This window comes from Ruditapes philippinarum, unplaced genomic scaffold (assembly GCF_026571515.1).
Source record: "Ruditapes philippinarum isolate M1 unplaced genomic scaffold, ASM2657151v2 ctg1753_1_1_1_1, whole genome shotgun sequence".
NCBI classification, from domain to species: domain Eukaryota; kingdom Metazoa; phylum Mollusca; class Bivalvia; order Venerida; family Veneridae; genus Ruditapes; species Ruditapes philippinarum.
The window spans coordinates 203,650-217,198 of NW_026856219.1; the positions used below are offsets into that span (position 1 = coordinate 203,650).

General features: G+C 31.3%; 1 protein-coding gene across 1 annotated transcript; it reads right to left on the reverse strand.

Moving 5' to 3' along the window:
* LOC132745838 (G-protein coupled receptor GRL101-like) lies at nucleotides 1–12,842 on the reverse strand. Its single transcript, XM_060734831.1, has 5 exons — nucleotides 12,680–12,842; nucleotides 10,988–11,131; nucleotides 7,226–7,342; nucleotides 1,459–1,968; nucleotides 1–1,055 (listed from the first exon to the last, which is right to left on the reverse strand). Exons 1-5 carry the CDS (start codon nucleotides 12,840–12,842, stop codon nucleotides 1–3), a joined length of 1,989 nt encoding a protein of 662 aa, XP_060590814.1.
* Between the last annotated feature and the right edge of the window lie 707 nt (nucleotides 12,843–13,549).

A 13,549-nucleotide genomic window follows, 5' to 3' on the forward strand; every position in this document is an offset into this window, starting at 1 on the left:
TCAGTACCTGTTTCTGTAGAGTGAATCAGCAATTGCTATTATGATAAGGTACACTCCCATCAGGAAATCGGCTGCTGCAAGGTTAGTTACAAATATGCCATAACCTATTTTAAGCCTTTCTCGATCGTAGACAAGACGGTAAATGATTGACGAGAGGTTTCCACACAATGAAGCTACCCCAACTATCCACAGAACTGCTTGAAGTACAGAGTTTCTCATCAGATCATCGCATGAAGAAAATTCATTTCTTAATGGTTTGCAATTTTCTTCAGGAACGTAAGATGGACGAACAATACAACAGAATTTAAATGCAGGTGTATGAAGTTCTTGAAGTGATGTTACGCCATTTAACATAAATTTTCCAAAACTTATCACATTATTTCCTTCAAAATTGATTTTACGAACAAGGGAATTGCTGAATGCATTGTCTTCAATTTCTTCAATTTTGTTGTTAGAAATATCTAAACTTTCTAACTGTAAGCCAGAGAATGTAAATGAGCTTATTTTTTTCAGGTTTGTGCCTGAAATTCTTATGTTTCTTAATGCTTTTAAATCTTTAAAAGCTGTAGATGAAATCTTTTCTAATTCAAAGTTGCTTTCTAGATTCAAGTAGGTTAAATGACCAAGCCTGCTAAATACCCTGTCCGATAACTCTCGTATTCTGTTACTACTTAGATCCAGTGATAACAGATTTTGTATTTCATAGAAAGCTTGTTTATCAATATGGTGAATGTCACACGACGAAATATTAAGTCGTAACATGAAAGGAAAACGTAAATTGTCTTTGTATATTTCTTTTATTTTTTTATTTTTACTTAGATCAGCACTCCTTGCCTTTATTGTCAGTGATGAGATATCAGATATAGATATGTCGGCAGCTCTACAGTTAATAAAATCACCAGTACAATTACATTTCGGAGGACACACAGAATCACACAGGAGCTCATCATCACCATTATTGCAATGAATGACTTTATCACACAGTTGTTTAAGTGGTATACATTGCTTACTTGAAGAACATCTGTACATTCCAGCACATGGAACATATGAAGCCTCTAAAATAAACAAAGACTGATTGAATACGAAAAATAACAAAAAATACAACGGTTACCTTAACTGATATATGAATCACTTGAATTGCTGTCATTACTTCCGTCTCTCTCTAAGTTTACCAAAATTGTTACACTTACGACACTGCTTAAGAATCAAACACGAATACCATACAGAATATCAAAATAAAGTTGTTTATACTAATTTAGCTGGCATTTCTATCACCAAAGTCTTAAATATATAATGAACATATCTCTATTTTGGAGAATATCATGAAATGTGTACATCAAATATGTCTAAGTTAATAACATTGCCGTTCATAAATATCACACTATATATCTTCTCTAAATAATTGAAGATAAAATTTAATGTATTTACTTCAAGGCATATTAAATCTCTTTTACCCACCTGTACATATTTCTGGAAAACGCCTAAATCCTGTCGAAAATAGCGAACTCCATGTTCTGATGTGTATATCTTTCACAAATTTGTATCTTTCAGTCTTATAAAGTGACAAACTGAAATCTTTTATCACTCTATATATTGAAAAAACTGGTTCAGAGAGATTGGACAATGCTAACTCAGTAACAATTGACGATTCATCGCTATTTTCAAGCATGATAATAGCTCTTTTTTCTGATTTGGAAAATTGTAGATTTTTTAACAAATCTGCTGGCAATGTTTCATACTTGCACTCAGTTTCACATTCTGAATTCACACGCTCTTTTCTGATTTCCAACATACTATCTGTAATGTCAGTCTCAATTGAACTATGCAGTCTCTTAAAGTAAAACAATCTTACGATACTTTTTTCAGTGCTTGTAAAAAATTGTTTAGCTAAATGCATTGCTGTTTCTTCACTCTCAGAGTCCGAATCTTCCACAAATAAGATAACTTCTTTATCCGAGTTTGTACACGCTGAAATGAGAATTCCAAAAGGAAATGAAACGTATGACAATGACAATGATATTCTTGGAGACTGCAAGCGTTATAAGATTGAGTGGAAGTTTGAATTTCGGACAGATAAAAGAACACCATATGTAGCGAATTTATTCATTCACGTAGGGAATATAACAAAAGTTATACTATATTTTGTACGAAAACTCATTTTGTTAAAACTCAGTCTAGATATGAAAGCATCGGCGCATTTTCCAAAATTCAAGTTAGCATCCTTTTCACTTTCATATTTGCTTTAATTTTATGACAATTTAAAACAAACATATGAATCGGTTCATGCATATTTCAAAATAAATACGAGAACAAAATTTGAATATTTATATCTAGTTAATAATAGCTCGTTATACCACACAACCACCTCTTCTGAGATATATGGTACATTACATTAGCACTATTACAGAACTAGTCTGTATCGCCGAATTCGAATTTTAGTGTCAATAAAGGTAAAATTTTGTCTTAATTCATATTTTTTTTGTAAACTCTGGATTGCTTTTCAAAAAAACCAAGAGTGCTAAACTATGTAGATTTTATTAAAGTTTTTAAAGAACGTAAATAATGTATATTTGTTTGATCTGTTTCAGTTCCGGAGTTTCTCAGTTAACAAACGTAACATTGAAATGAATTTTTTCATCATTAAACAGTATTTTTGTTATCTTAACAGCAGTCCAGAATACGTTTTAAGTAGATGTTAAGTCTGGAATGCAATTAACATTTTAATCGAAATCAAAAAAATATATTTTAAAGGAAGTGGAGTACAAAGGCGGGGTCAAAAAATGATATGAAAAGCTTTCGGTGCTATAAATCTTAAGGCCATTGACCAAGTTATCGCTTAATTGTGTGATAGGATTAAGATCATGTTTGCGTATGATTGCTTTAGATAAGCAGCTATTCCTGCTTCGGAATCAAAATGCATTACCTCCGCTTTATAAATTACAGACAGCTGCATTGAAGTTTAGGTTCGGGATTTTAACCTTACTGAACGGGAATATAACATTTAATTTAAACTGCCTGGAAATTAATTCAAGTCTACATCGTTTAGCATTCTTCAAATTAATTTTCTATATTAAATGCAGAACTTACAAATCATACACACCTACGAGTATATGAGAAGACAGCATGAAACCTTTGTTGACAATTAAATTAATTATATTTGGCGACCTGCACAAGCTCAGAAGTAGCAAAGGAGCAATTTACTGTATAGCTCCGAAAAGGTAAACCTGTTTTTACGGATGTATACGAAAATGGTTTCAGTGATTTTATTGCTTTATTTTTAATAACTTTTACTGATATTCACTAAAATTGTTAATGTTTTGTACACCCTGCATTTCAAAATATTTTAATTAACACAATAATTTAAAGGCACTTGATCAGATCTGTTGTGTTGTGGGGAAAAATATGGCATGGAAATAAATTATTGGCTGCTATTTCTATAAGGTCCATTACGGTAGGAGAAATATCATTAATGTTGATTCAATCAATGTTTTCGCAAGACTTATTTTCTGTATCAGTGACATATTTTACTCTCGAAAGGGATTTGTAAAAATACATATAATTTATGATACTACAAATAACAAATTTACGACACTTTTCAAGCCAACTTTATCTATATTAAACTCGTCCATACAATATGTAAGTGTCAATGGTATCTAATTTTCCTTAGTATGTTTATCATGACATGGTTAGTAAAATAATGTACACCCTCTAACGCATTTCACACTATTTCCCTGGTAAACAGATAGGGTAGTAACGTGCATTATTATACAATTATTACATGATGATCAGGCGAATTGCCCATTAGCTAGATCCATAGACTTGCGAATTCAAGGAAGTCTTCATGCATCAAATTGACATTATTCATTTTGTAAGTTTTCGAACTTACAAGCTACCATTCACTTAATAAGCTGGTGAAAAGCGCAGAAGTCATTTTCCAATTTTGGCGTTTGATCTCTTTCGTAAGCTTGAACATGTTCACAGGAAAGCGCAGCAAAACGCCTTTTTATTTTATTCTTTTATTATTGACAGAATGAACGCTGTCTGAATCTGTAATTTGCACACGTTTGTTTAACATCATTATGTATCTGTTTAATAGGTATAAAGGAAAAATTGAACCAGCAAATGTCTTGTACTTAATAAAAACCGAGCATCATCTAACATTGAAAAGATTAGCATTTTATGTAACCTAACAGTAAAATACGTTAATGTAAACTAACATTTGTGTTTCATGCATTAATAGGTTAATTGTATAGTGATATATTTTCTGAACTTGAAACTATGTGTTGTACATTAATAATATTATGTATTATTCTCACCCTTGTTGGACATAGTTTACTATTATGCTATTGTATTGTATATTATAGTTTGTTACACAACCAGATGATGTACATCTTTTTGATATTGTAATGTGTATTTGGTTCGATGGCCTAGATTAACGTTACAATAACAATGTTAACTTGATGAATATCTCCTAGAATAAAGGTCAACAATGTTACTTTCATTGGACTGTCCATTGCAATTTGCAGCAAAGGGTAATAATTTGTCATAATTATAAAAAAAATGTAATAGTGCATAATTTATTGTTCTTACGTTTTGTATTTATGATTCATAATATTAATAACTTATAGTAGAACACTCAAAATTGATACATTAAACATTAATACCATTGCTTAACATCATACCACTAGATTTTCGTATTTTTAAACTGATGATACAATGCACACACACCAAGTTAATTAAATTTGCAGTTTTAAAATATACAAACAATTGTTAAATTATGAAGAAATCTTTGGTCAAATTTTAGCGTTTAATATAATTAGTAATTTTTGACATTATATTTATTGTTCAATCATTTTAAAGGTGAATAGATCATATTTTCGTAAACTGTAAATTCATTTTCCTTACGATATGAATATAGAGGCATTCCACAAAAAGCTACACAAATTTATGGTCGTATTAATTTATTATTCATTCAAAAATCTTTATTTCAATTTTCTTTGTTAAGCGTTTTTCAGTAGTATAATTTAATCTATTTACAGGGATAATTTTATTCTGTAACACACATGCATATCATTTAAAATATTTTTAAATTTGACAAAAATCATAATTTCATCAATATGTGTGACAGGCAAGTGAAGTAGGAGCATTATTGGTTTATGGCACATTTCTATATCACTCAGACAAAATTTAAATAGACAGTGTAATCTGATTGGTTAATTATGTCGTGTACACTTAATTACCTCGTGCGTGCGCATGACTAGTTACTTGTACACACCACTTAATTATCTCGTGCGCACGACTTAGTTACTCGTTCGTACGACATAGTATCTCGTGCGCACCACTTTATTATCTCGTGCGGATCACCTAATTATCTCGCAGGCACGACTAAGTTGCTCGTGCGCACGACTTAGTTACACGTTAGCACGACTTAGTTACTCGTGCTCACGACATAGCATCTCTTGCGCACGAGATATAACGCACACATGTCACCACTTTGTCACCGTACATATCCGACATAATGTACGTTTATTAATTAGTTAAAACGTTGCAATCGACCTTTACATTTATTTAACTTATTCGTCGCGTATATCCAGTAACGCAGGAATATGCAAATCAAGCAGAAATTTTGCAAAAGTCATGCAGAGCCGTGCAATTATATTGCTTAAACGAGCACCAGGTAAAGTAAATAAACAAATATCTTTTATTGTACATCAAATTAAAAGAAATAAATAAGCATATACGGTTGCTGAGATATGATATGTCAAACCCCATTAAACTTTTCCCATTAAAATGTTTATTACATACTAATAAATGAAAAATCGAGAAATATTGATGAAAAAAATGTTTTTTCATTTGCCGTATTTTCACTGTAAAAATTCATTTTTCACTGTATTGAAACATATTTTCCGTATTTTTCACTGGTGTCTTCACGGACTACTTTCTTCTTAATATAGCCAATAAAGAAAATTAAAATAGAAGTATGAAGAATTGAAAGGTCAAAAAAGAGAAAAGAATTATAAAAAACATAAAAATCAAGTTTTTTTTCTCTAAAAATACAGGATTTATTTTCAACTTGTGAAATGAAAATTATCTTATTTCACATGTGCCTGCCACTCGTGAATTATTTATTTTCATACTATTCGATGAAAATAAATCTTGTATTTATAGAAAAAACTTGAATATCCTCTATTTGCTTTTCAAGATCATTTGTGAAAAAGACGTCCTGACTAGAGTTTTCGAATACAAACTTTTAAGATATTAACGAAACACAAAAGTCGACAGCCATACTCGAGTAAAGTCGTCAATCTGACGAATGATTTTGAACGAAACACAAAGTCGCTTTTAAATCAGTAGTTAGTTCGAGATTCTCACAGTGATCTAATAAAGTAAATATTTTCCCGGGAAAGAACATAATGCCAGTTAAAGTATAATGCCCTACCAGCCGTATGCGCTTATTCGTTTCAGGATAAATATTTTGGTCCGGTTACTCTTACCATGTTACTCGTCTTGCCAATGCGTTGCACAGATTCGGCGTTATTTTTGCGTAATTTTGCACATTACTTCGTTACTGATTATAAACTGTTTATTTATTTCAATCCCTGATTTATATCAAAATACACATTTTATAAATTCTTTTTAAACTTTGTCTTTTTTGCGGCGTATTTTAATCCCCGTTGTTATAATATCTATATAACATCTTTAACGATTAATGATGCAATTCAACCTACCTGATTAATTAACTGCATTAATATTGTGTAACAAACAGACAATAGGTAACGTAATGTCTTTGAAACTATATTCCAATATGGCCGCCGCGGATGAGCAGTTCGTGACCTTTAATCGTCCCATATGCAGATATTTTGAATGACGATCTAAACTTGATCTGAATACTATAAAAGATGCATTCTTCACTTCGTCTTATTATGATTAACATTTCTGCCAAATAGTTTCAACTTCATTTCATAGGTTCAAAAGACACGAAAAGAGATTTTGAAATTCATAGCTAGCACATTATCTGATTGTGCTAAACATTTCTGCTAAGTATCGTTTTCCATTTACACTTATCGTTTCAGAGATACCTCGGAAATTGTTTTCTTGCGGATAAACAATCAAAGGCGTAACTTATCAAACGAAATTATTTTGGTCGAATACAGATGACATATTACAATCTAAACAAATCAAAAATATGTGTTAAGTTTAGTTATTATAAATTTTGATCACTTACTACAATCGTGTTCGTCTTCTCCTCCAGGACATTCGATATGCCCATCACATAGAAATCTCTGCTCAATACAGTAACTTCCAGGACATTTCACTGTATTTTCAGGACAAATGAAATTTTCTGAAAACACAAAAAAACACAAACAAAAACAAATAAACAAACAAAAATAATAAAAATGAAAATGTTGCATTTTAATGCAAACAAATAATTTTAAGCAAAGCAATTTTAAAAGAAGTGATTGACTTAAGAACATATATTATTCTATTACTTTTTCCTATTAGTATTGAAGGACATTTACTTACACTACATTGTTATTGCATGTTTATTTTAAATATCCCTCAATGCATTACATTTATTACATAACATTATAATAGGGCATATTTCTAATAAATCCTATATTTTAGCGTAATTATAATAATGAATACGTTACTCGTAAAATGAAGATATTTGATTTAATAAACAATCGGAAATTTCAATTTCGCAGAGAATATATTGTCAAGACTTTTAAAAAAACATTTCCAAAAGCGTCCGTTTATATAACATGTTATCATAAAAATATTATGATGATGTGATTAATTACAAAAGTGACCGGCTGTCGATTAATATAAAATAACGTTCATGCTTCCTTGCATTATTTAGCCCCTTAATACTATATTAAATTGCTAGAAAGTTTCTTCTTGTTTTTGCTGCCCTGTTAAAGCTTTAAACTCATAAACCCTAATTTACTTACATGTGTCTGTTTGGCTACTAGTCAAGTTATTTTCGATAGAAGTCAAGATATCGGTTCTTAGCAATTTTCTATATTCATTATCATAAAATTGTTTTAAATACATTTAAGAAAGATTTTCAGAGGTAAAAGAGATTTTATAATTTAATTAATGGGAATCTTAATATTTATCAAGGTTTTAAGGACAAAAAGATTTTTTTCTTCATTACTACGCCGAATGATATTTCACGGGAAATCAGACGGTTTCTTTTTATGTGCATAAGGTTATTATATTCATATTTGTTTTAACTTTAGACAAAATAATAATATAAATAAATGATATCAAAATGGGAAACAAATAAACAAAAACATGATCTTTATATCTGTTATATTTTTCTGGTTCTTCGGGGTCATTGATGTCAGCACTATTAAGTGTTAAGAATAATTATTGAATACAGCTCAAGCCGGTGCTAGAGGGAGTGAAGGATGTTGCACTTATTTATAATCCCTCATGTACAGACTCAATCAAACCGAGTCTGCAATTTTCATGTAATTTTGTTGTGATTAATGCTTCCGAGGGTTCATTTTGTTTCCAGATTTTTAAACATACGGCACTGTTTTTAAAACTAAAAAAATTATTATAGCAGAATTTTACTGTTACATTGTATAACTAAAGAGTAAGACTGGTGTTTGTTCTATATAAATTCTTAACAAAATTGTTTAATAAGTGTAAGTCAGGGAAAACTCCATGGTGCCATTACATGTATTGTTTTTATTCATTTATATTTTTATAAAAACGTAATTAATAATAATGCAAATTCTTTAATCTGGTGTTTTTCTTCTTTTTTTTTAATGACCAGTGGGTTAATATATTAACAAAATAGCAAACATTAAGCCAAACTGTTTTCTGTACGAAAGCATCTACTAATAACGTTGCAGTGTTAATGAGTGCATGATTTAAGCATTTTGTGAAACTAAGTATCACACATAATATTCATACTTCACAAAACTTCTGGTGATTTTTTATATCAGTTGTAAAATCGAAATTTGACGCTATATGACATTTTTTAACGAATCTCTTACAAAAAGTACTAAATGAAACTACCAATCTATTCTTAATTCTATTGACAAGCATGCACGGTTGATTTGATTTTAAGATTACACTTTATAGCAAAAGTAAGTTTCATTAAAACTGTTTATATACAAAACAAAAGTAAAAAAGAAAGCGCCAATAACAAAATAACAAGAAGTAAAAGGATACTAGGGCGAGGTTAAAATGCTTTTACTTGAATAATTTTTTTGGAGTTTTGTAATTATAGCATTGAAATTTTAGAACTTGGAAGAAACACTACAATGTACAAGAGACATATAAAAGGTAACGGTCTTGTTTATTATAGTGTCACCCCTACTGAAAGGGCCAGCCATTTCTGACTAATGAGACACCTGTTGCTTGCACACCATGAACATCCCAACTCCTACCACTATGCCAGACGCCAGGCGGATAGAAAACGAGAACCATTCATTTTAACTACCTCGCGGCTCACGAAACAGCCATTTCAGAACGCGTCCCTCCTTCAACTGACGCTCCCCGTGGGGCTCGAACCTTCTACCTCCCGATACGAAGGCGGACGCCCTAAGCGCTAGGCCACCGGTGCAGTATATATTCACCTAAATGGAACTGACGTATTTTGTACCTTACACTTAAAATTTAATATACTGATTAACAGGTTCTTTTTTAATATGTTAAATATATCGAAATTTTGAGCATTACACCATTACAATTGAACACATGAATAGTTATATGATATATAAGGAAGACCGAACATTTTTTGTTTGGTGTCTTTTGGTATGCACATCTCAAACATCCATCCGAGAAATTTAACTCGAAAGTTTGTTCCCGATACCCCCTTTTGATTAATTTAATATGTTGACGTGTTTACGTTTCAGAAAAAAATCCTTTATTGAAGAATATCTAATTGGATCCCTGATTTCAGTTTGTAATATTCAAATGCCCAATGAAAAACTAGTTTTTTCCCTATCAATTTTTAAAAGGGAGGGGGGGGGGGGGGGGAAGGTGAACTCGCTCTTGGACGAACTTCGTCCGAAAAATCTGCTGTACTGACTCCAATGTATGTTCGAAGATGGTTTTATGCACTAATATTACACGTTTTGTATTTTACTAGGGGAACGTGTATTGTTTGACAATGAATGACACGCACGTGTCAAATTAAAGGTACATGTTCCCTGTTTGCCGTATGAATACTATGCGTATGTTTATAAATTCGAAATTTTACAAATGAATTCATTTATGTTGAATTTGCATATTACTAATCTATGGACAGAAGCTTTCACTCATTCCTGCTATCCATTAGCAGACAAAATCAAGTCAAGCATGCAACACTCAGTTTTGCAGTCATGGACATTGTGTAAGATGCCCCTTTTCATATATTTCTGCACGTTTTTCGACTATATGTACATTTGTCCAATGATCACCATTGTCTCATAAGCAGTGCAAGATAATGTTTACAATATGCAACTGTCAATTGTATTCCTGGTCATAAGTTTATGCACTTTCACTTTGGGTCACACAAGGGGGTTCTACCCTGCTACATGAGAAAGTGCCTCGTCTCCGGCTATATTCCAGCTATTGGCGATACAACTTAACTTAACCAGCGTACGGTAGCAAACAAGTGAACATGACGGCATGTTTTCCGCCAACCCGCTGTACTTGAACATGGCGGTTTTCCCTTTAAAAGCAGAGGACATTTAAAAGCACCGTCGACATGTATTTACCCCGTCCCAAGCAAAATTCTTCAACATGCCCTACAATTCAATTTAAATCATGTCTTTTCTTTCGTTTTGCAAAATAAAAGATAACAATGTAACTTCTTCCTAAATAAAAGGGGAGGGCCTATTCAGCTACCAGTGAAAAAACTTACTTGTATATAAGTTGGATAAATAATGGGGACACCGACCGGGCACAAAATATATTGTTTTTATTTTTATACAATTAAGAACATAATTATGATAACTAATAATCTGATAAGAATATTCATTACCACAATTTTGTAAATGGTCTCCAGACCTACATCCAGTCAGGTAACCGCTGGCATCTAGGGCATAAATACAAATCATCGAATCTGGTATGATTTTGTCGTCTCTTTCACAATGAAAAAGCTCACCAAATACTCTTGCATTGTAATCTTAGAGATAAACAACAATTAATTAACTTAAATAATTGAAAACAATTCAAAACGTGCAAATATAAAGTATCTAGCCAGAATTGTACCTCAATAAAAAGAACAACTACAAAAAAAAAAAAACAAAAAAAAACAAACAAACAAAAAACAAGTGGGTCATGATGGCCCTGAAATCGCTCATCTGTATATCAAAACTCTCCATGACAAGGAACAAGTAACATTGTAAACTATAAACAAAAGCAGATATCAAATCTTCATCTTAAACTGATATCACAAAGTTCATATTTGTGTCTGAAATAGTGCATATGTAACAACATTAGTTTTTAATACAAACATCTAAAGAAAATCAATAACCTTCCGGGGCTGGACCAGTTTAGACCCCAGAAAGCTTTTGTCTGAAGAAAAGAAACAACTTGGAAGACACTCACTAAAAATGTTTTGTGCTAAATATCTAAGCTCTTGTTTTTTTTAAATATTTATTTTTAAGTTTTAACTATACACATTAAAGGAAAATCAATGACCCCCGGTGCGGGGCCAATTTCAACCCCAACGCTTTAAATTGAACAAACGTGGTAGACCCCATTAGAAGATGTGTCATTTTAAATATTTAAGCTCTAGCTCATTTGGATTTTTTTTAAATAAGTTTTATTTCTTTCAGTTGCCATGGCAACCAGAGTTTTACATGGAATTAAATTCTTTGAACAATTTTTAAAGGTGAACACCAAAGAAATATTTCTGTGAAGTAAGGATGAAATTGGCTAAACGGTTTATTAGGAGATGTCGTTTTAAGTAAAAGTTTACAGACAGGGCGAACGCCAGACGAAAAGCAATCAGAAAAGCCAATCTTGTCATTTTGTGACAGGTGAGCTAAAAAAACAACAAATCAATGAATCTGACATGTAATTTGCTAATTTGAAACAATACCAGTGTTGTACAGCTTTTGAGATTCAATTTTGATGTTTGAAGATAAGATCAAAAAAAGATATTTCCACAAAATTAAATTTAAAACTGCCGTTATAACATGAATGATTATTTGAAAGTTTTTTCAGATAAAATCTAAAAATAAAGCCTTTTAGTCAACTATATTTTTATGATGTGCGAATATCTCTTGTTCTGGAAAACACAAAAACAACGCTATTTTGGTAAATAATTCAAAGAATTGCAGTGCGGTCCGTTTCATATGTTTAACATCATTTGACAATATTATTTTATAGAGTTAAATACAAGTATAGTTCCAGATAGACAGCACATTTTTACTTCTGTACATTGTTAAAGTAATTCACCTTTTCTAAATAAAAAATGTGTATTTATTTATAAAGTTTTAAATTTATATCTTTAATGCATTTTGAGTTATACTCACGAAAACACAAAGTATGACAAATTTCAAAGGATTTCACTCTAAAATTTTATAAAAGATGCTGATAATTATTAGGCATTGTACCTTTCTAAATAAGATATTTCTATTAAGAGAAAATAACTAAAACTGTATTTGTTTCTGAAAATATTAGTATGTGTTGCGATTATACATGTAAATATAAATAGATGAAATACCGTAGGTGCAATAAGGAAGTCCAAATTTTATGTCTATGAAATCTGGCCAATCTGACCGTCCTTTAGAAAAAATATCAATGATATTCACTTCATGGACAATTCTTCTTACAGTATCATTCATTTCTGTGATTTCACTGTCATCGCATCTGGTTATCGAGACCATATCAAGAAAAGTCTACCATGTCTAAAAATACAATCATTATGTATGAAAATATGAATCTAACAGCATCATGTAACATATTTGAAGCGTCATTTTATATTTTTTTATACTGTGCAAACACGACCTTTCTAAAATTCTATCTCTACATATCGCTCATTAAAAGCAATTGCATACCAAATATTATTGTTTCAGAAATTCTTTTGCCTCTTGTTCAGTTATTTATTCATCTTTCTACACAGAGGAGACAGTTGTGTTTCTGATAAGCGGTTATGATCTCCTCCACACCCCATCCTCGCCCTATCCTCCCCAAAAGAACATGTTCAACAAATGACAATCAAAGTCATCATGCCTCCAGATTTATAGTGATCTTCATGAACATTTATTTAAAAGTAAAATATTGTTAAGTGGACAAAGAAAGTCATTTAAACATAGCAAACCCCACTTACATCTAGAATAATTATACAGATAATAAACATTAGTGCGTTTGTCACGCAGTAGAAAAACGGTGACACATACTGCAAAATCTGCCATTAATCACATGTAACATGTGAACTATTATTTTTACTTTCAGTCAAACAAGAAACAACAAAAAAAACCCAAAAAACACATAAATATTTTATAAATATACCAAAGCTCTATCTCACGAAATCACGTAAATGACTGATTTTCATATTTGAGTAAATGGAATGATTTAAATACATACAGACCAA

Coding starts and splice junctions, on each gene's coding strand:
- LOC132745838 (XM_060734831.1), bottom strand. CDS start 12,842: ATGGTCTCGATAACCAGATGCGATGACAGTGAAATCACAGAAATGAAT. Junction 11,132..12,679: donor ACTTCCTTATTGCACCTACG/GTATTTCATCTA, acceptor TTTATCTCTAAG/ATTACAATGCAAGAGTATTT. Junction 1,969..7,225: donor AGAAGACGAACACGATTGTA/GTAAGTGATCAA, acceptor TTCTCATTTCAG/CGTGTACAAACTCGGATAAA.